Source organism: Acanthopagrus latus, chromosome 17 (genome assembly GCF_904848185.1).
Source record: "Acanthopagrus latus isolate v.2019 chromosome 17, fAcaLat1.1, whole genome shotgun sequence".
Lineage (NCBI taxonomy): Eukaryota > Metazoa > Chordata > Actinopteri > Spariformes > Sparidae > Acanthopagrus > Acanthopagrus latus.
This window is the reverse complement of record NC_051055.1, coordinates 25,516,342-25,539,480: the sequence shown is the minus strand read 5'-3', so window position 1 is coordinate 25,539,480 and position 23,139 is coordinate 25,516,342. Positions and strand designations below refer to the sequence as shown.

Below are 23,139 nucleotides of genomic sequence, written 5' to 3'. Positions count from 1 at the left end.
TGTTGGTTAAATGTATTTATTGTTACAGTGTTGCTCACTTTTTCTTGAGTTCTACGGCAAAAGTCCATAGTCCAAATGTAGGCTGTGTGTTGTGAAATCAAGAGTAAAAGTCAATAAATAAGGGGTCACAGAGCGTATCTCTTTGTTGCTCTGTGGTCAGTTTCAGTCAGGTCTGTCCTCCGTGACTGTTTGTCCGGAGCCGGAGTCGTCCCTGGTGGAGATGAGGACAGTGGGACTGTGGATTTGTCCATTTACCTGAAAGAGGACGAATATAACATGATTTAATTTAGTAACATCAGGGCCGCAGCTGTCGAGGACACTGAGGTCACGTCCTCGATGTTTCTCTGGGTCTTTGAGATCTTAATGCATGTGTGAACATATTTGGTTTAATGCTTTATCATATCGGTCATCTTTAAAATAAACAACAATAAATAAATTGCAAATTCATAGTTAGTTAAACTCTAGTTCACTGTTAACAAGCAATTCATTGTTTTTTAAACTACTCATTAACAAATGTTTATCAGAAAGTTGCAACTGATGCTCATGATATTTTGGAAATGGTTAATAAATACCGTGTATTTCCTTTAAAAACATTATTAAGACAAGTTAGAGAGTTGCAATAGTAAATGTTTTATAAACCATTTTCCTCTTAGCACTAAAATTATTGAACTAAATCTTATTAGTAACGATGGTTATTATAAGATATTATAAACTTTTGTAGCTAAGAAATAAGTTCAATAAATTAAAGTTAAATTAGCCATATTTGTTCTTTCTCTTCTTCTTCTGTTGGAATCTGAGTCCAGTTTTCATCTGTTTGTTGAAACTGATATTATTTCCTTGCTTGTCAAAATCAGAGAAATGTTCAGATTTTTACTATAATCCTTAAACTGTTCAGGGTGGATCGATGGAGGTTGGGGTTTTTTGGGCCATGACCTCAGTTTTTCCAAAGTCCTGGCTGCGGCCCTGACTAACACCACTGATGTCTCCTCATTGTGAAAGTATTAAAGTAGGTCTCACCTGCAGGATGTCGTCTCTGAGGCTGTCTCCATCCTGCTGTCTGTCACCAGGGCTGCTGTCGGACCTGCACAACACCGCCAGCTTCAGAAACATAAACTCTGACACCAGAGCAGTCAAACACAAACAGGTGCTCTTCAGCGTCGACCAGCCGCTCAACACGAAAGACGGAATCTGCGCTGTGTTTTGCATCAAACGCGGGGACGTCACGGACACTTTCAAAACTCCAGCTGGGAATTCACTGATTTCCTGAACGCATACTATTTTACAGATGTGTGCAGCATACGTTTCACTTCTAATCACCTGAATAATTCGGGAGCATTTGTTTATTCCAGGCAGGTTAGATGTCAGTCTGCGTGCCAGCTGACGCACCAGCGCGTTTTGGACACCAGAGTGCGCGTCGCCCGGGGATTGCGAAAGTTTTGCGTGACATAATTTATTAATTTCTCTGGCGTCTTTTCCTCTCGGATCTTTATCATGCCGGGTCGACTCACACGTCACAGCGAGTCTTCTCCCCACAGCAACACGCTCCCCTCGGAGGAAAGCCTCCCACGCGGACGCCTGGTTGGACCGGGTGCGCTCAGCTGGCGGGTCGCGCACCGCCCCTCCGGACAGTCCCAGGCTGTACACCGAGGTGGCAGGCCGCTTGGTCGGCGGATTCCTAGTCCAGATTTTCCCCCGACACCGGAGAACAGCAGACAGGGCAGAGGCGGAGGGAGTGGAAGCCATGGTGGTCGATAACTATCCGCAAGAGAGCGTCTCTGTCTGCCGAGCTGCTCCTGACAGCTCCCTGATGTTCGGCCTCCACAACAGGCGGTCACATAACGCACGAAGGAAAATTTGCGTAAGAAGGGGTGCACAGGAGGAGGAGGAGGAGGAGGAGGGGGTCTCTGCTGTGGTCCCTGCGACCATATTTGCCTCGATACCACAGGAGGGGGGTCATGTGGGTGTGTCTACAAGGCAATAGTGGAAAAAGTTAAACTCCTGTGTTCAGATACAGAAGTATAACCAGCAAAATGTACTCAAGTACCGAAAGTCAAAGCAGGGATGGAATGTAACCAAGTACATTTATCCAAATACTGTATTTAGCAACAATTTGAGGTACTTGAACTTCTGTATTTCCATTTTCTGCAACTGTATACTTCCACTTCACCACCTTTTGAAGGCAAATATTGTCCATTTACTCCATTACATTCATTAGTTACTGCTGATTTTGCAAACTGAATGCTGCATTGAATCCATAGTTCAACATTAAAACATATCAGAATATATATAGTATATCATATATACAGTACATGCATTAAAATATATGTTTGATTTTACTTCTACTTGTACTTTTGATGCTTGAGTACATTTGATATCAGATATTTTAAGACTTTTACTCAAGACTCAAGATGACTTTCACTTTAAGTTATATCTTAACACAAAATCTTTACTTTTACTCAAGTGACTCTTGCCCACATTATACAATACTGAGTACAAGTGTTCTTTATACTCACTACTTGTATTTGAGTAACTTACTTAGTCACTTTCCCTCACATTATTTCAGGGGAACATTCAAATGTGTTAAGGTTTTATTTCATACGTTTACTGAATGGATGCAAAGTCTGATAATGATGATAGTCGGATTACCAAATCAAGGCGGACTTCTGTATAAACATTAAGTGTTTCTTGCATCATGATATGTAAAAGTAAGGGGAACTTCTACATTAACGTTATGTTTTTGAATAATTTTACATAAAATGAATGCATTTCAGACTGCTTATTCTGGCTCCAGGCCATTTAGATTATTCACATTGACTCAACATGACAGAAAAACTCCTCAACTCAAATGTAATAGAATTAGATGGAAATTGTGCATGTAATTAAAATATTCACATGTGTAAAATGAAAGAATTTTGGTTTAAAACATTCAATAATTAACTATAATAATTAACAAGATGTGAAGAGTTAACAGGTGTGACTTTACTTTGTGTAGCAGAGGTAATGTATACAGAACTTAGCATGCTAACCAGCTAGCTTCAGGCCTGAAAACCTCTTTTCTCCCATCAGTCCAAAGCTCCTGTGCTGGTGGAATAAACACCAACACTTTCCCAGATGTCCAACTAGCTGCACAGCTAACTGAGCTAGCAAGCTAACAGCTGCTACAAACATGGATGTAACAGAATACAGTTAGCAGCAGTTAGCTGTCACTCTGCTGACAGGCTTTGTCATAGTTTTGAGAGTGAATTCAACAGGTGGCCAATTTTCACATAATGCACCTTTAAAATCACTGTTGCAAGCAAATTATTGTTTTGCAGTAGTTGTTTCAATAAGCACATCACCTTTCCTCACCTCACTACAACATGTATGTTATTTATAACTCTCCTTTATGTGCAAAGGCAGCTGCTGAACACTCAGATTTAGCATTAAGGCTAAAAGACAGAGAAAAGACTTGTGTTCCCTGTGGTTTGCTGGGGACTTCAGTGAGTTAATGTTTAGTCTAAACCACAACAAACAGCTGGAAGTTGTGATATAACCAATCTTATCTGAGCTCTTTGTAAAACCTGATAGCTGAACTTCCTGAGAGGGATGAAAAAAAAAGAGAGAGAGAGAGAGAGAGAGATAACACTTGTGTTGTCAAACAGGTTTGTCAGCCTAAAGAGCTGAGAGGCACAGCAGAGGAAAAGTTCACGCTGTTACCTGGTCTATTTACACCACTAGAGGGTATCAGGTGTCTAAAGAAGCATGCAGGTCCCTTCAGGTTATAGGCAACAAATCTGTTTTGATGAGGACACGCATCATAAAACATGAGTAGGAAGTCCTGCCCGTGGTGTCAACAGGAGCTCTGAAAGCGATCCGGCCATTGTAAAAAAATCATAAATGTTGTAAAAATCCAGGTGATCGATTTAGGAAACACTTAGGAATACGTTTCAATGCCCCAAAAAGTGCTTTATTTTGATATCATAGATCATAAAGTCAGTTCTTGTGAGTGAAAAGAAAATATTTACAAGTATACAACTCATCTGTTGCTTTGTACAGTGAGTTGGTCTATATACACAATTTGTAAGAGCTGAGCCTGAAGCAGTCAAACGATTCTCAGTTCTTTTCATCACAGAGCTTCGTTCATTTCAACATTTACAGCTTATTAGTCGTAGTGGACAGTGTTTCTGGCTTTTCACAGTGATTGCAAACCTGTTCAGGAAACAAAAATTAAAAAAAAAAAAATAAGATGCAAGTTTCTCCTGTTTCCTTCATGTGCAACTCAGAGCCTGTCTGTCCTTTGTTTGTTAAAAAAATGCTGCTGTCCTTGTTTTCCTTCATTTCTCCACCTCGCTGTATGTGAATCAGCTTGAACGAGTCGCAGTGTTTAGTCTCTACCTTCAGTGTTACTCGCCAAAAGGGAAAAGTAGGCGAAAGGTTCAGTTCAGTGTGTTACTTCCTCTTGTCTCCTGCCCCATCAGGGTCTATCAATGGGTCCTGGGGATCCTGGGGGGGTCTGTAATGTCTGGTTCCCCTGAGGAACAGGCCTGCGGTGAACAACATTTGGTATGATCACAAAGGCCAGGATCCCCACCAGCATGAGAGCCACAGTGATGGTGATGATGGACCCCACCACGGTGTAGTAGCACTGGTCCGAGCGGAACAACCTGCGCAGGCGACCTCTGACCCTGTTCGGAGGCCGGCCTACGTCCACCACTGTGGTCGGGGTAAATCCCTCCTCCATCGCTCCCAGGTTGAGGTCCCCACCTGCCGTCCCCTGGCCCTCCTGGTTCTTCTTAGGCAGGGTGAGGATAGAGGGTTTGGTCGGGCTGTTCGGAGGGGGGTTCTTCAGGAGCAGTTTGCCCTTACTGCGCTTGAAGCGGATGGACAGAGCCCTCTGCATGTTTGCTGGGAGTTTGCCGATGATGTCCTCGTTGTTGCCCAGGCGGGGCAGGTCCCGGCCGTGGGGGAGCTCAGTCACCTCCCGACACACGGGGCATGTCAGGGTCTTGAGCTCGGGGGAGGTCACGTTGATGCGAGCGAGGCACTCCAGGCAGAAGGTGTGCCCGCACGCCAGCAGCTTGGGGGTCCTGAAGACATTGTCGTATGAACAGAAGCACACAGCGCACTCAGTGTCCTCCACATCGTCTGCGGGGGGCTTCCTCGGGACGCTCTCTCCCTCTTTCCTGTCTCGTCTCCGGGCCTCCTCACTCCTCCCTCTCTGCCTCCTCTCCCCCTGGTACCGGTCCCGTTCTCTCCTCCTGCCTCTGTCCCCCCTCTCAGAGTCGGTGCTCCTCGATCTCCTCACTTTTGCAGGCTTCTGGTTCTTCCACTGGTCCTCCTTGCTGCTCTTTTCTCTCTGGTTGAGTTTGGGTTTGACGTTGGGGGCCGGCCTGGAACCGTTGCTTTGGCCCCGGCTTCGTTCGGACCTGCCTCTCTCCCCGTCGTCGCTCATGCTGGAGGGCTGATGTGGGAGGTAGAGAGCTGGCTGGAGTCTGACTCAGTTTTCCAACAGGAGCTGTGAAAAGAAATTAAACTTTGGATGAGTTTAGCGGCCCCCGGCAACTGACAGAGCAGGAAACAGACTGAAGGAATTCACCTGCACAGTCATCGTCGCTGCTTCGTGATGACACAATTGCAACCTAATTTTCTGCTATCTCACATCCCAGTTGTGTTAAAATGCTTTTCTTTTTTTTCTTTTCCTAAGCACGCTTGCTGTATTTGTTTAGTGGGCTTTCCTGCACAGAGTCAATCAGCAAACACTGGAGGAGCCTCAAAATAGTTTTTTTTTTGTGCCTGCTGTCTCGGTTGAAACCTGTTGAGAAAATCTAAACCAAGGGTGGCACAGGTGTGTGACAGCTCCACTGTTTTGAAACGTCATCGCAGACATTCCTTCACACGCCCCCCCCTCGTCTCACGTAGTCAGTCATTAACCTGAAGTTTGCAGCAGATGGAAGGTCAAGATTCTAGGTTCTGGGATCTGGTTTCCTTCACATTGAAGTAAAACGCATCTTGACACTTGCAACAAGCTGAAGCTGCGTTGAAGCGTTTGTGAATTTAGGGTTACGAGGCTTTAACAACAAGAGAAGCTGTGAGTTTGCGAGCTAAAGCGAGAGAGAGCAGGAAGTTTTGTACGACCACTGACCTGCTGAGGTAGATGAATGTCAGAGTCAAGCTGTCACCAAACTTCATTACCGGAAAAAAAAAAAAAAAAACTCCTGAAGTCTTTTGCTGTGTCTGTATTCCCTGTGTTCTTCCTCCTCTGTTGGTTTCTTTCCTCTTATATCTTGTTTTCTAATTGTCACACAGCACTGCCTCCTCTGAACCCTCCTCCTCGCTGCCTCCTGCCCTCCCTTTTTCTCTTTTCTAGTCAGACCAGTCGGACCAGCTGCAGTGAGACAGTGTTTTTTAACTGTCTGTCTGTGGAATATGCAGATGGTCAGGTCATTCACTCAGATCACCCTCGTGAGATCAGATCATACTGGTATCACAGGGGCAGCTCTGCCCATCACTGCAGCTGAACTGTCTTGGGATTAAAACTCAAACGTCTCACCTTTTGCTGTTGGATGTCAGATTTGGTGCCAGTGGTGTGAGGGGTCACATGGTGGAGGAAGCACATGAATACATTTTTTCGCTCTGTGTTTGATACGAATCATGTGAATCGAGATAAACAAGAGTGACTGTGGGTGAAATTCCACTGTCGCTGCACAATAAGATGAGGGTACAGTGCTGTCAACAGGGCAGGTATCAGCGCCTCATGCCTGTCATACCTCCACTGCTCTGATGTCACTGTGGTGAGTTTACCACCCAAACAAGAACAGCGAACCATCAATCAACCGTCTTTCACTCCTGGTCACTCCCTGTTCTTCTAAACACTCACAGTGTATGAGAATACACCCTGACAGCTCATGGTAGTGCATGTTCAGGCCTGAGCTGGGTTAAATATTTTATATTAAACAGAAAGGCCGGTGTTCGGTCGGGCAAACAGTTCTTCTTGAAGTGAACTGATGCGTCACTCTTTATGTAACAAACACATGCTGCTGTTTGAGGGCCCCTGAGGGTCCCAGTGTCAACATTCATGTGCGATATGCATGTGGCGCAATGTATTTTGCATTAGGTTATGAGTTAAAGGTTAGAGGGACAGTTTAACCAAAACCCCCAAAATAGACATTAACCCTTCCTACATGTAGTCATGCTATTTATTAATCTAGATCTACATGGTGTGAGGCTGTAGAGATGTCTGCCCCCTCCAACATATAATGGAACTAGACTTGTGGTGCTCAAAGTGCGAAAAATGCGACATGCTAATGTCTCTCTGTCACCATACATCACCTCAACAACACTGCTGCTTTGCTCTACTTATCTAAGGTTTATAAATATTTTACATATGTCATATTGATGCTGTGCAGCCACCCTGTACGATTCATGGTTGTATCCTGTGTAATCTGCTTGTATCCAGGTGATATTATTTATTTTTATATTACTATGCCCTTTGAAGCACATTGCTACACACCCTGTGTATATTACAACTACAGTCATGTGCAATTATCCTCCTTGGGCATATTTAAAAGTGAAAGTATTTATTTGTTTTCATATTATTCTATTTTTTTCTTGCTTTGTTCCATTTTAAATGGTGTGTCTTTCTTTCATTCCCTGACTCTCTCTCTGCTCTCAACTCTTAAATTGTTATAACAAGTGAATTTCCCCTCTGAGAGAAGTCGATCTTATCATATCTTAAGTTTCCCTGTTCTAGGGCTAATAAAGGTTTATCTTATTTCATCTTTACAGTGTTCCCTACTGAAAAAAGGAACTTGAATACCAAAAATGAAAACCCCTTTGCAATTCCTTGTGCCTGTTGCTGCTTATTTTGTCCAGAGGATGGACCTCTGCCTCTGAAAGTGCAATTTGTAGAATATAGCCAGAATTCGAAGGTAGCTCCAAAAACATGTGGGGCAGCACATCACCGGTGTAGCAGACAGCTGCTGTTCTTTGCTAGCAGTCCTTGCCTGTGGCTAGCTACTCTAAGCTCTGAACCGGGACTGCTGATTACAGGGAGAATCACTGCAAGTGACAGGGCCGCCTGATGAAAGAATGAAGACGGCCTCCAAGACCGACGGCATTAAGCAAAGTACAGAGGTGATTTACAGCCATCTTCACTAAAACTGTCACAAATTGCTCCTTTAATTGTGCTGACTCTGCCATCAACAGAAAGACTGGTTAACCCAGAAAGTACGAGATGACGCAACCATTTTCTTTCACCAAAAATTCACTTAATTAGAAGGAAGTGCAGGCCACAACTACTCATTGAGTATTTGGCTAAGTTAGCTCTCTCGTCTATGTGAATCTACACCCGCCCTTCTCTGCCGATATGGAAATAAGATAGTCCCCCCATGAAACTGTTCCCAACGAGGTGTGTGGATTATCTTGTGGGTCCTGGTCGGGAAGAGCTGAGCATTAGATAATCAAGAGAGGGTAGACGTATGAGGCGGATATCACAGAAACTCAACAACTCACACCAAAACAATCAAGGTAAATCGTCAGGTTTGAGGAAAAATATGTACTGGAAACAAAGACCTTAAAAATGTTAGAAATGGATGGTTTTTATGCATCATAGGTGATTTTTTTTTTTTTTTTTTTTGTAGAGCACTTCTAAAGGAAACTTTATCCCAAACTCACACAGCATCTTTATGGTCACTGAGCCCGACATGATGATCGGTGGCTATTCAAATATGGCGTCTGAATATAACTTGCTGAATGAATAAAGCTGAACTTCCTGGTGCAATTTAAACCAGGACGATGATCATGATCCCAATGAGTAGTAAATACAAATCTGATGACTAATCACTGAGCTGGAAAACAACTTGCAACAACAAGTGATTGTAAAACTTTATTGACGTAGAAAAATGAAAACAATCAAGATAAGGAAGGAGCCTCGCAGGAGAGGGAATAACATCATTTGTGAATTAGTCTCTTCAGTTTGGTGGAGACTCCTCCACCTAATTGTCCATTTGCACACAGAACAGTGCACTCCTTTCAGAGTTTGACAGAGCCTCTTTATTGAAGGAACGTCAACAAAAAGCACCTGAACAAACTGAACCAACAGTTTGAGCATGAATAAGCTGCAAAACCCACCCAGTGAGTCAGTAACGCTGCCGTTAATGCAGGAAACTCTCATCCAAGTTCATTAAAGTTTCCTGGTTGTTGCCCAGCTGGTTTATGATTAAACCAGTCTGTCAGTTTGTGGCCTATTTCTTTCTGGACCCATCCCTCTGGCGGCACGTGTCTCTGCTCAGGCTACTATGTGTAGCCAAATAAATTTGATATTCCGAATGGCGATACTGTGAGAGCACGTAGCTACAGCAGATAACAGTTTCACATGTGAAGACAGGCTGGAACCATGTAGCTGTTTATTTACCAAACAACTACTTTTCCAACACTGTTCCTCTATATCTTTATGGATTTTTCTACTTTCACTGAGAGGAAGGGAGTGTTTATTTTTTTCCATCTGTCCCCTGAGCCTCGGTGTCCTTGTCAGCCCAGCTCCTCTTTTGTTTTGCCCTGCTTGCGGGGCATCTTCTTGCTGCTGCTGTCCTCCAGCTCTTTGCTCTTGTAGTAGTGCGGTGCCACTTCAAGCAGCCAGCCGCTCTCTATCTCGATCACCTGGGAAGATAAAGATATAGATCACTGTGTTTATACGGGCAGGGATGTTGTTAAATGTCTTACATGAATAATTGACACACTTCCTCATCAGTGTGCCGTCTCATTCCCAGAAGCTCTGACACAGGACTGTGGACTCAATGAAAAGGAGTGGCTGTGTTGTGTTATTTACATTTGAGCCTTTTCTGTGTTTAATGATTGTCCTCCACGTTGGCAAATCAACAGTGAAAATTTATATTATATTGTAAATTGTACAAAAATGTGAATTTTTAAACCAAGAACTAAATTAAATAGTTTCAGAGATTAAAAATGGTTAAAATCTTCCTACAGAGAAATAAACTGAATATCATGTTCAAAGCATCCAATTATCAAAATAACTTGAAAGAACAAGAAGGCAATGGCAGATGAAGACCTATGAATTTCAACAAATGAAAATCAAATCAAAATAGACACATTTCCATGTAAAGGCTTCTGAGTTTACATGGTGCATTCAAGGTGCACATGAACGCACCGTGAAGTCCTTGTCCACTGTGACAGAGACAGAGGACAGCAGCAGTGCACAAAGATAAACATAATAATTTTCCAACATTTATAAGTCAGTGTGGCAGAAAGTGTTTAGAGCTTTACTCGCCAAAAAGGAAAATCTACCAGTTGTTCATTATAGACCCTAAACCAGCCCTAAAGCAGACAGTATCACACTCTGAGCAGGCCGACCTGTCTCATGAACTCCTTGGTGGTGAAGACCAGCTCGTGGTAGATGAGCCAGCGGGGCTGCTCCTCGAACAGACAGCTGTTGGGGTGGACGTAGACCGTCTGCTGGTGCTTCACGGTCTTGTAGCCGCCTTTGCTCAGTCGCGCCGTGTGATAGAAATATCCTGCCGTCACCGCCTGGGAGAGGAAAAAGATGGAGGGAGAGCTGGATTATCACCATGCTGGGTAGGAAGGTCGACCACAGCAGTATGATATGTATGGTACATTGGGAATGTTTAGATTGGAAGAACACATGCAAATCTTTTTGTGGGGGTGAACGAACTTAACTGCATCACTTTCTGATCTTTACTCCGTTAAGCTGAGCACTCAGATACTTTCACTGAGAGGGAATGGTGCACAAAACTACATTCTTGAGGCTGTTTTAGATGCTAATATTTTAAAATTTCCACCATCAATATACACACATCTTCTGCATGATGTCTCAAATGTGCCTATCAAACACTGGTGAGCAGTGGAGGGATATTTTACAGTTTAACAACTTTAATGTCTAAAATATATGCTGCAGAAATATACATGCTTTACACAGTAAAGTCAGACTTCAGCTTACAGTTATCAAACAATATGTTGATCCAACTAAATTCTCACCTCACACCCTTATCAGAAACTGCTGTCAGCTGAACAGTTGGCAAACCAAACTGAGCAGTCAGAGTGATTCAAGTGATTCAATAAACTGCTTTGCCAAGCACTATAAAGAGCAATATGATAGTAAGAATGTGTGAAAAAGCAAGAGATGTATGTGGGGAATAAAAAAAAACAATTATACCAATGAATGGGTCCAAAATTCTAGAGAATTATTTATTTTAAAAAGCTGAAAATATGGAGCTGCCGCAGGTCGAATGAGTATGATGTTTTGAATCAAAGAAGAATTGCAGTCTAATGTGCTGTGACTGCAGCGTATTGTCACAGTCATGTAGAAGCTACTGCAGAAACCATATATCGTACTGTACTTGAATGTGGCGCTGTGAGGAATCAGTGTCTCACTCTGCACATCTGTAGGTGGGTTTCGTGTGGGATTTGCTAACAGATGCCATCCAAACACAACTTTCAGACCTACTTTTCCAATCTTGTTTTCACAGATGCACACAAACTGTCCACGCCTGCTGTAATGTGGGCCAGGTGGTGCTGGGTGTGTTCACAAAAACTAATGCTCAAAGGGACAACATGACACTGAAACGCAGCTGACAGATAACATCTGTCACACGCGCTCATCATGCAGGGGCTCATTTTACTTTACACTGAATCAACATTTCAAATGACTAATTCATTTTCCGTATGTTAGGCCGTGTGGAGACACCAGTGCACTCTTTATATTAGATTAGATATTTGATGGTATTAATTATATCAGCTCTATAACTGTTCAATTAGTCATTCACCTGGAATGAAAAAGGTTTTGTGATTCATTTTCCCTATTTGGTGGCAGGATTCTGACTGACACAGGCAAAGACAGCCTGTGATGAAAAAAGGTGTTACCAGACTAATAAAACAAACGCCCTTGGTTATCTCAAGTGCTTTATTGTGATTTGTTCAAGACACACACACACCCTGATATGAGAAAGTTATTCACACAGCCTCAGTTCAGTGATGATTTCTGTCGCATTATGTAATTTCAATTTGCAGAGCTATATTATAATTTTTTAAGGCCCAGGATTATTGCTATTATCATTTTACTTTGGTCACCTCCATGGAGGACAAAGTATCTGACCACCTAAACTGTTCTTGACCAAAAACAGGGTCCACTTCTGAGGATGACCTTTCACCTCCCTCCATGGAGACATGTAGAAATCAAAACACTGATGGAGCCAGGTTCCATCTTCTTGTCTCGCTTGGCTGACATATTGGAGCCAAACATTTTTACAGAGAGACTCTTCTATGTCTCTTTTTATCCCTCTCAGTGAATCAGAAAACACTGTCAATAGCCATAAAAAAAGAATTTGACATGTTCTGAGGAATATACTGTGATATAATTGTTATATAATATAATGTGATACGACTGTGTTTGCTATGACCTGTCAGCTATTTCCAGACTTTTACAGTGATAGCCCAACTCACCACTGTCTGCATCTACATAACATGCTACAAACATACACTCATAATTTATCATTTATCCTCCCTATTAATGTGTTATTTGTAACGCACTTCTATGTCTCTTTAAGGTGTTTTGCAATGCTTTGTGTCTGAATGGTGCCAATGGGGTATGAATGGTGTAAATAATCTTGCATGTTCTTGCATCTTTCTCTGAACCACTGACCTTACGAATGGGCAAGTTGTCTCCATTGCTGCTGACCACCTCCACCTCAATACGATCCATCAGACCCTCCAGCTGGTCCCTGACATCCCGGGCTCTTCTCATGGAGCGGAACTGGATGAAGTTCTCATAGCACCACTGTGTGGAGTAACCACTCTCCACCCACTGAGGGGAAAAAAAGCCATCACAACAGCCATAAGAACAACACCTGGGCTCTACGTATGAATATCTCAGGGCTGTGGAAGATTAACAGGCCACATCTGTGGGACTTTGCAGGTTCTGGACCCAACACAGGGTCGCAAGAAAAAGGGATTCCGAGTCTGTAACCTATTTCTGCTGAACAAAATTGTGCTCATCTTTCAGTCTGTCCTCTTACGTTTCCTTCCTGCTATGCTAATAATCCTGGCATTGGTCTTCTTGGCCCAGCTAATTATGAACACTCATTCAAGGTTCGTAAAGGATGAATCCTAATGACTTTGGTGAACCTGGACTTTTTTTTTTTTCAGTTTGTTTGCCTCAAGAGCAGATTTACTTCAGGGGTTTTGAAAGACATGCAGATAACTATCACACACATTGTGCATTCACGTTCCCTACAGGATGGACTTGCATCTTATATGTTTATATAAGAAACCAAAGTACAGAAAATGATATTTGTTTATCAAGTCATTTTTCATTGTACTGATCGAATATCCATCCTGTCGTTTTTTGAGTAATAATCTTGAAAGTAAGTTACCGGTTATGACTGTTGAGCAGGTTTAAAGCAGTCACACTGAGGTTATGAACACAGTGAGGAAGTTACATAGCTGTGCATACACCAAATGTTTGCATATCTGACAAAAGAAAACCTGAAAATTTGGTTATTTGGGACTGAGCCGGAGGTGTTGATTCAACCTCTAACTTTCTGTCCTTCTCATGTAGGTAAATGGATGAATGATGAATGAAATGGTCTTCTCACTCTGGATATTTCGAACACATCTTCAGTTCTAACTGCTGCCACCCAGCCATGTTTTTACCTGTGTGTAGACGTTGAGCAGCACCAGGTGGTCTCCCCCTGGCACCACAAAGTTCATTCTGGCGTTGTCGGCGTGCACCACCTTGTCTTTGGGCCGGTAGAAGATAGAGTTGTTCACCGACAGCATGGCCGCTATCGTCAACACTTCATTCGAACACTTGTATTGCTCGGAGGCCAGGATCATCTTGCTCAGCATCGGGTCCACCGGTAGCTCAGCCATCCTGCGACCCAGCTGAACTCAGAAAAACAAGGACAAAGATGTTTTAACAGCGAAAGACTTCATTCCTTTTCTTTTTTAAACAAAGTAGAATAGACATACCAAGGATGAAGTCTAAAAAATAACCTTAAGAAATTGATTCACAAGACTAGTGTGGACATAAAATTTTAAAGTTGGAAACACAATGAGTCATCTCTCCCACAAGGAAGCCATGATGACACAGCATCACAAGCGCCAAGTTCACACCGTACATCATCCAAATATGCAGGCGATCAGAGTGAAGATAGGCATAGATTATGCAATCAAAGCAAAAGTTGCATATCTGTTATTTGAGATTAAAGTTAAGAATGAAAAACAAAAACTTGTCTGTCTGCTTTCGACACTCTGCTGAACTGATGGCGTGATAAAATGATCATTCACATGATGTAATGAGTCAAAAATGTTTTATATGTTTTAAAGTTACTCTTCGCTTCCTCACTCTGTGACTTTAAGTGATGTCAAGCGGCGATCAAATGAAACACAACGTTACCTTGAATTAAATCATTGATTTCTCTGTGTTTGAACGTTGATGGAAACATTTGGGATAATGAGATAATAAGTTCTTGTCGTTTTTATGTAGAAATGTTAAATATTTGTATCTTGAGACCATTAGGTAAAATGTAAAAAAAAGTTATTCCTACCTAAAAAGGTTTGACAAATACAAGATAAATGACTTTGTACCTTGGTGAGCTCTCCCAGGTGGTTAAGTGCTCCCAGGGCGTACAGCTGCTCCAGCGCCAAGACCAGAGTCTCATGAGGAGGTGGGTCCATGAAGTCAAAGTGAATCAGGTCGTTGATGCCTGCAAAGAAAACGTACCATCTTACTGGACAGTCACACCCATCACACAGTCATCTAATGCGCTCCAACTTCATAACTTAAATGTATGAAATGACATTATGTTAATAGTCCTCAGTGCTTCCAGCCCTCACCTAAACTCTTCAGCAGAAGGACTACATTTCCCAAGTTGGTCCTCTGAATCTCAGGGACAGTGGTTTCTTCCATCTCGTGTTTAAAGGCCCAGGCTGTGTAAAGCCTGAAACATTTCCCAGCAGCCACTCTGCCAGCACGGCCTGCCCTCTGGTTAGCTGAAGCCTGAGCATAAAAAAATAAAAAATAAAAAATACACAGCATGATTCAGCAAAACATTTGGATACAATACGGAAACTGGTTTTGAATTAACACCTCGTGGATGTCTGCCAACCTGTCAAGTTCCTGTTTACAACCATGTCCGTCCAGACTTTGAAGGAATCTAATAAACGGTATAAAGTTCATATTTGGCTGAATGAAGTTAAAACTATTTTGAGATATACAAGTCCAGTGAGAAACATCCCTTCTTAATTTAAGCAGCATGTCTCAACGGGGACAGTATCGCCACCTAGGGGGCCTTTGGAGAATGTCAGGAAGAGCGAGAAGCTATACTTTTAAAAGCGGGTCGTTGAGGCCTTCTTGGGGGAAGTTTGCGAGTTTACAACAGAGTATTGGACTAGATGAGTTGAAACTTGCATCTACTTGCAAGAATGTGGTATGCAACTTTTCTACAGCAAATTTGTTTACAACAATGCGACGAGATAAGACGGCGTGTCCTGTCACAGCAACCGCTCTGAGGAGCAACAACTCTTTGTTTCAGTGTTTCTCTCAGCTTTCTGTGGCACAGCTTCATGCTTCCTTCACGGAAACGGGAAGTCGGAGTATCATTTATCGTTAACTCTTCCTCATTCGCCACTGAAAGCACAGAATCGTCCAGCATCCAGAAACACACTTTAACATGATTCAGTTTAAGTACGATGAGTGTTTTGACAGAATATCATGATGTCACAGAGAAGACCGATTTGATTTGACCTATTAGGATATTTCTTTTCAGAAAATCCACATATTCTAATCAGTTCATGATTGAGTCGGAGTGAACGCTTGTGTCACATTTGATAAATTCCATCAAGGTGTTCCCAAGAAAGCGTGTTCACAAGAAAAGGACAGACAACCCGCAAAACATAATGCCTATTTTGCAATGCTTAAAAATGTATGCACATACACACAGTTTAACCCAGTGTTTTTCAACCCTGCAGGAAACATCTAAAACATGCAGGACAGTGTTCCCCGAGGAACAGGGTTGAAAAACACTGGTTTAACCGCACCAGTGACTGCACCGATGAACCACCAGTGCTTGATTGGAAATCACTACACTATTGCATAAAATGTACCCTCACTGACTTCCCACTTGTTAAACATTAAGAAAAACGGTGAGCAGTTACCCGTGAGCAGGGCGTGACGATGAGTGACTCCATGCCGGTGCGGGCGTTGTAACTCTTCTGTTTGCAGAAGCCTGGGTCAATGACGTAGATGATGCCATCTATGGTCAGTGAGGTTTCTGCTATATTGGTAGCCACCACCACCTACGAGTGATAGGGAGAGAACACGTGGTGCCGAGAGATAAAGTGAGTTAGTGCTACTCAAACAAAGAAGAATGAAGATTAAATCCAGCTGTTACACAATAGTAACAAAGGTGCGATAAAACCCTCAAAACGAGGCTTTCGTCAGACCAGACTGGTATAGTAAGTCTGTACCGCAGCTCATTGTGCTGCAGCAGCCTCTATTGGTAAACAATAGCATGGACACTTAATCTAGGCAAATATGAAAAGATGGCTCTGATGTTGTAGACAGACAGCAGAGAGCTTTATTCATATGGCCTGAACAAATAAACTCTTTGTCATCGCCGGCTGGCCATTTTGTGTTTGCCAAGTTGAAATATTAATCCTGCAGTGACTGACTACATCCAGGCCATTTTCTGTAATCAAACAATATCGGTTCCTTAGTTTTCTCCACAAACACAAGGCATCGTCTCACCTTACGGGCTCCGGGGGGAGTTGGGTTGAAGATCTTCGCCTGCATGTCTGATGGCAGGTTGGCGTAAATAGGGAGGACCAGCAGCTCGGCTATCTTTGATCCGAGCCGCCTGCATCGCTCCTGGAGCATCTCGCAGCACGCTTCGATCTCCTCCTGCAAGACACACGAAGAGGTTACAGAGTCCACTAACACACGAGGACACATAGTAAGGATTCACCCTTTGGTAGCAATATCCTTCAGTACTGGTAGTGAGTAAACAAAGTAACTGTGGTCACTTTCATCCACTTTTATCAATGTTACAATATATAGAAACGATCTGAAGTGAACCAAACAGGTCAGGAGTGAAAGAAACCTTAGACAAAATTGCAGCCATTTCTTTAAGGCGTTTAGGAGGTAAACAAGGACCCGTATCTGTCACCAACATAAAGGGCTACGGTGTGAGGTGTATTAATAGATCTTAAAATAGATCTTATTCCGCCAAAAATCGACACAGCATATGCAGATATTACACACACACGTACAAAACGCCATCTCTAGTTACAATTGCATCCAAAACGTCTTGATAAAAGCGTCCTGCTGGATATAAAGGATACCTGTCCAGTGAGGAAGACCAGACAGTCTCCAGGAGGCTGGGTGACGTGGATCTGCAGCACCGACACCACACAAGCTTCCAGGTAGTCAGCCTCCGGAGCCTTGTCAACACAACACACAGGTACAGACATCATCAGAACAGTTTGATTTTGGGGGGGAAAGAGTTCTCATTTGAACCTGAGAAACTTAAATAAGCTTTATAACACGTCTTTCTCTTTAAAATACTATGGGAGGTTGGAGGCCCACAAAAAACCTTAAACACATCGGTTTCATTTAGTGTTAATTAGTTTCATAAATTAAAAACTTCCATAAATGAGTGAGAAAACAATAGGACGTTTTTTGGGAGTTAGTTTTCTTTTAAAGCAGCCTGGTAAGAAAAAGCACAGTGTTATATTACTGTCTCTTTTTCCTTCAAGCAGCAAGCATAAACCAAAGAATTCACCAACTGTTTATTAACTGTAATGTTCACAAGATCTCAAATAACATGCTTGTTCTTACTTTTGTGTAGAAAATATCGACAGGGAACCTCCTGCCGGGGATCCTGAAGACAGGCGCGTCGTCAAAGAAGCAGGAGAAACGTTCTGTGTCCAGAGTGGCGCTGGCCACCAGCACCTTCAGGTCCGGTCTGAACCTGGCGATATCCTTAATCAGACCAAACAAGATGTCTGTGTGAAGCGTTCGCTCGTGGGCCTCATCTATGATGACCACACTAAAGGGAGGGAGAAACAGAGAGTGTGGGGAGAGAGTTGAGCACAACACACACATTAAAACCTACAGGTGTTCTCTAAATGTACAGGAACGTATTGATTAGAAATGTTAAGCTGCAAAGAGGAACTGTGGGAAATGACGTGAGGAACTGGGTGTTGAAAATATGACAATATACATTTTTAAAACACACATTCTCTTGTTTGCATTACCTGTAGCTGGCCAGGTCGGGCTCTGTGAGAAACTCTCTGAGCAGCATGCCGTCTGTCATGTACTTGAGCACAGTTCTCTCTGACGTGCAGTCCTCAAAACGAATACTGTATCCCACCTGGAAGAAGGAGTAATATAAAAGCACTGATTCAAGAATTTTTAACCACATTAAAATTGTTTTAAAGACATAGTCATCAAAAATATTTTTAGACAACGGCAGGACAGAAAAACACAATGACGTTTAATTGATTGCTGTACAGATCTTTAGGTGAATTGAGCTCACCTCATTCCCAAGCTTGACACTCATTTCCTGTGCCACTCTGGCTGCGACTGACATGGCTGCCACTCTGCGAGGCTGTGTACATCCGATCTTCATGCCGCCTTGAGTGTAGCCCTGACAGGACATTTTTCAAATTGAAAATATGCAATTTCACAACATCTTAGCCCATTTTATTCCTATATTTTTGCATGAAAAGCTGGAGCAGATAATTTATTAGCAACATCCAAAACACTTACTGATAAAACCTGCTAAAGATGTCAAATGGATCAAACTACAACCATTACATCTGAGGCAGAAATTATCCAGCAATATGTAAAGCTGGTTCAACTAACTGATTACTTTTTAACCTCTACTACTCCTCAGCAGTCTTGATCTTTTGCGGAAAAATCTGCTGCTTTTCAGTGGATTTTTATGTACACAGCTCACAGTTTCATGAGTATAACATTGTTGAATATGTCAGTTTGTGATGCTGTTATTAGCTTCGGCACTCACATCTTCTAAGAGGTACTGTGGAATCTGGGTGGTCTTTCCGGAGCCGGTCTCCCCCTCAATGACAAGGATCTGGTGCTCCTGGATGGCCGCCAGCAGGTCCTCTCTGTAGGGGAAGATGGGAAGGCTGCGTCGTACCTCCTGCATGGACTTTTTGTTCAGCTCCGCCTGGGACAGAGCTGGGGCCTCCTGATCCTGAACACAACAGGATTAGAAGAAAAGGCCACTTCAGCTCACTGGTATTGTCTAGTCCACAGTGGTATGGATTAATTGAAAGGGACATTGATGGGTAAAATCATCGTCTATCTCCCCATCAAAGTGTTTTCATCAGTTTTAATAATTTTCATCATCATCACCACACACACTTCTCTTCAATTGCAATCAGAAAAAAACTTAACAACCATGTCTCCATTCACAGACCATAATCAGGTAAACAATAACCTAAAATAAAGCAGTTACTTTAAGAGGACAGTGTGTGGGATTTTTTTTTCTGATCAGCAGGAAATGAAAATGAAAATTGAGACACAAATAATCACAAAGGAGTAGAAAGAAAAAAAGTAAACCTCACTTTTTCCGCCCGAGTTCCCTTCATGGTAATGGCGGTGCTGACAAAGTCGATCATCTCATCCTCCTCCAGGATCAGCTCGTACTTCTCCTGCTCGCGCCTCATGCCTTGCTCTCGCTCCCTTTTGGCCCCGAAGCTGAGAGAGGCCGTCTTCAGCCTCTCCTCCTCCCAGCGGCCTTGCTCTCCTCCCAGCTCCATGGGAGTTTCCTCCAGCTCCAGGTCCCTCTGGGGCACCTCCTGGTCAGTGTGGAGGGAGACGGAGAGAAAGAGTTGAGAGAGAACAATTGAACCTATGCACAATTTACTACTTATTAGTATGGAACGTCAGTCGTTCTTACCTTGCTTCTCTTCTCTTCCGGCATGTAGTACCTGTTCTTCCTCTCCTCCTGTTCCTTTGCACCGGCCTTTTTGTAATCTTTAGCCAGGTCCCGAAGGGTGCGTTTGTATTCCAACTCCTTTTTCTCCCTCTCAGTGAGCTCATCCATCGAGAAAAGGTACTCATCGTCATGGATCTCTGCCTCCAGGTCCTCCAACTTCTCTGACTCTCGCTTCTTTAGATAATCCCATCGAGAGTGCTTCCTCAACTCTGGCAGCTAGAACGAGAGAAGATACCAAAGGATCAGAAAGGTATGTGCTGTCTTTATTCCCCATGAAATATTCTGTTTAAAGTTGACATGTTTTTTTTCAGTACAAAGAAAAACCCTGCTCAGATACCATATTCTTCTGATCATCTTCAGCCAACTTCAGTCTCTTCTGAGCTTCTTCATAAGCCTGCAGAAAAAACAAACAACAGGTGAACACGTTTGCCTGCTTAATAAAGATGCATGAGCTGGGTCGTAACTTCCTCATCACAAACCTTTTTGTCAGTCCTCTCGGTTATGTTACGGGTCTTGTCTTTGTCTTTCTGCTTCACTCGCTCAGCAAAAGCGTCCCTCTCTTCGATGTCCTGCTGTCGCTCTCGCTCTTCCTTCTCCCACTCTTCCTCTTCCTCCTCAACTTTCTTGTCAGACTTGTGGTCTGAATTACCCCTGATGTTTGAAGAAACAAAGGCATTAAACCACAACTTCGGTACAGCATTCAACATTTTTATTCACAATTGAAAAGACTCCTGAATGGTCAAAATCATTTTAACAAGCTATGAGCTAAGTACTCAGACCAGGACTTCACATATTAACATATCTGATCTTTTCACACACACCAATTTGAATTGGTACTTTTGAAGTGTTTTGGAGCTGAAAAACCAAAGCAAAATGATGGAAAGTCACACAAAATACAATTATTTGATTTAGAACAGATATCTGGTGTTTTCTCTTTGACAGTTTCCTCAAGTATAACAATGATAGAAAGAACCCTAATCTACATATTTTGGTTTTCTTTTTGTATTTTTTTGTTTGACCAACCACAGAGCAAAAACTGTAATAAAGGGCTAAATAAAACACCAAACAAAAGATCATTTGCAATGATAATAACCTAAAAATAAATTTGATCAATGAACAGTAATAAAAAAACAAACAAGCATAACAAAGTCAGTACATGGTATCTGGATTACCTTTTAGGTGCTTCTTCCTCACTTGATGACTCGCTCTCTTTCTTCTGTCTGATGTGCTTCCTCTTGTTTCCTTTGTCCTTGTCTTTGCTTTTCTTTTTCCCTTTCTGCTTCTCCGTCACAGTGTCTTCATCACTTTCGCTGTCTTCCAATAATGTGTACGTCCGATTCCTCCTGTCCATTTCAATGGCTTCCCGCTCCATCGCCCGCGCCGGTTTCTCAACAACCTGCTTGCGAGGAATCTATAACACACAAAGGGGAAGGTTTTTAGAGGTTTCATTCTCTCCAAAACTTCACATAATGAAAAGGCTAGCAACTACTGCACTGTGTGAGGCATTTAAAGTTCTTGTAAATATGACATGGCAAGTCCTGACAAAGGGGCGATGATAGAATTTGAAAAATGTACCTTATTAAAGAGCTCCTCTGCAAAGGCAATCACATTTTGGTCAATGTCAATCGTGCCCGTCTGCTCGAGACGATGCACTAAGTCCTGAGAACTCGATGCTTTCCGTGCAGTGCCGATCATGAATTGGGAGACATATCTGTCACTCAACCCGAGGATGTCATGGAGACGGTCGTTCACCCACTGCTCTAGACTGGCCATGGTGCCTGTTGAGGGAGCAGTTACAAATCAAGAATATGGTTATGCGAAGTCCAGAAATCCAGTAAAGAAACATCCAAAAGGTATTTGCCCTTTGTGCAACAGTTTAGCCAAAAATTAACAATACAGCAAGAATCAAATGGCTGCAAAGTTTTCTAACAACATAACAGTAGCATAGCTAATTGTATAGAAGCAATTAGTCAGCTGACACATAGTTAAACTAGATACATTTTTTTATTGTTCAAGTCGGTTTTTTTTACAAAGGTTTTTTAAAAACTTGTTCTTGATTTTCATTCGCCTTGTGTCATTTTATAGCAGCATAATCTACCTGGCCCTTTACTATGTAAGAAACTATGATTACTTTGAAAGGTTGTGATAAATAAGAACCATTATCATTTATAAATCAAAATTAAATAGGAATTTATGACAAAAAACATTCACAAGCTATTTACATCACATTACTGGATAATGTATGGCACACATACCAATAACTAACCTGACCTGTATTACTGAGATCACAAGGTGGTGTTGTGCTGGACTACACTATATTGTAAGTAGCTGCTTGTTTGTTGTCCTTAGGAAAACCTCTCAGTACAATGCAGTTCAGCAGAACACCACTCATGTTAAAATAATAGTCTAATTAACTGCTTAATGAAGGTGTCGTGCACTGGGCTAAACCCAATAGGAGAGCAGTTGTTTTTTTATGGCACTGCGTTTAAGTTTGTCCTGCGTTTGTTTAGCTTCATCCCGTCGGTTTTGCCTTATGTCTGAATCTGTATCATTTCAGTTTGTCCGCTGCATTTTATGTGACTAGGGTTATACTAAAGATTGCACGTTACATTCTATTAAAGAAAGAGTAAACATTGGTTTGACAGTTCACTTTTTAGCCTGCGAGACGTGAACAGGTGAGCCACCAAGTTTATTTCATGGACTTCCCGTGTTGGTGTCACTGTTTGTGCGTTAACACATTCAAATGACAGCGCACTAGTGAACCAAACTGCAATTTATGCAGTCATAGTTACTTTAAATTGAAATCTCGTGATGAGAAGCGCTGCTACTCTTTCTATGAGACAAAATATCCTCATTAACTTCACTTACCGCTTGTCAAGGGTTAGGGTTAGCAACAACGTTGTTGTTGTGGTAGAGGTAGCGGTCTGTGAGTTAGCTAACTCAGCTAGCACCAGCTACAAATAAGTTATTAGCTCACAAGTTTCCGGTAAGGACACTTAACGGATATGTCAACCCCTCCGTAGTCATGTCAAAATATTCATCCGTGCCTTTATTTTTTTCAAGAAACACGAAATAACTGTTAAAATCGATACATATTTTGCCCACTTAGCTTAGCTTAAGGCACGCTGAGGACGAGAGCGGAAACACGTCATGTCATATTAAC

General features: G+C 42.4%; 2 protein-coding genes across 6 annotated transcripts; both read right to left on the bottom strand.

Moving 5' to 3' along the window:
- rnf183 (ring finger protein 183) lies at positions 1-6,280 on the bottom strand. Of its 5 annotated transcripts, none has more exons than XM_037075825.1 (4): positions 6,122-6,280; positions 1,318-5,494; positions 1,018-1,081; positions 1-255 (listed from the first exon to the last, which is right to left on the bottom strand). In XM_037075825.1, the coding sequence occupies exon 2, from the start codon at positions 5,429-5,431 to the stop codon at positions 4,454-4,456; it is 978 nt and encodes a 325-aa protein (XP_036931720.1). In that variant the 5' UTR covers positions 5,432-5,494; positions 6,122-6,280; the 3' UTR covers positions 1-255; positions 1,018-1,081; positions 1,318-4,453. The 5 variants fall into 5 exon arrangements, with proteins under 5 accessions (XP_036931720.1, XP_036931722.1, XP_036931719.1 ...); XM_037075827.1 differs by having other exon boundaries at positions 1,509-5,494; XM_037075824.1 differs by having other exon boundaries at positions 1,018-1,967; positions 3,697-5,494.
- Positions 6,281-8,850: 2,570 nt separating this feature from the next.
- On the bottom strand, positions 8,851-23,139 carry dhx16 (DEAH (Asp-Glu-Ala-His) box polypeptide 16). The gene is made up of 20 exons (XM_037075165.1): positions 22,845-23,139; positions 21,552-21,754; positions 21,149-21,387; positions 20,456-20,627; positions 20,314-20,370; positions 19,938-20,192; positions 19,603-19,836; positions 19,038-19,229; positions 18,549-18,659; positions 18,268-18,383; positions 17,849-18,059; positions 17,353-17,451; positions 16,760-16,912; positions 16,168-16,308; positions 14,848-15,010; positions 14,599-14,717; positions 13,663-13,893; positions 12,653-12,814; positions 10,348-10,521; positions 8,851-9,636 (listed from the first exon to the last, which is right to left on the bottom strand). Exons 2-20 carry the CDS (start codon positions 21,747-21,749, stop codon positions 9,508-9,510), a joined length of 3,156 nt encoding a protein of 1,051 aa, XP_036931060.1. The 5' UTR covers positions 21,750-21,754; positions 22,845-23,139; the 3' UTR covers positions 8,851-9,507.

What these genes read in the sequence shown, in the direction of transcription:
- rnf183 (XM_037075823.1), bottom strand. Translation starts at nt 5,431, where the DNA reads ATGAGCGACGACGGGGAGAGAGGCAGGTCCGAACGAAGCCGGGGCCAA.
- dhx16 (XM_037075165.1), bottom strand. Translation starts at nt 21,749, where the DNA reads ATGGCCAGTCTAGAGCAGTGGGTGAACGACCGTCTCCATGACATCCTC. An exon ending in TCGATATTTTCTACACAAAA is followed by an intron (nt 17,452 to 17,848) that starts GTAAGAACAAGC and finishes TGTGTTGACAAG; the next exon opens with GCTCCGGAGGCTGACTACCT. An exon ending in CTCCCCCCGGAGCCCGTAAG is followed by an intron (nt 16,309 to 16,759) that starts GTGAGACGATGC and finishes TATCACTCGTAG; the next exon opens with GTGGTGGTGGCTACCAATAT.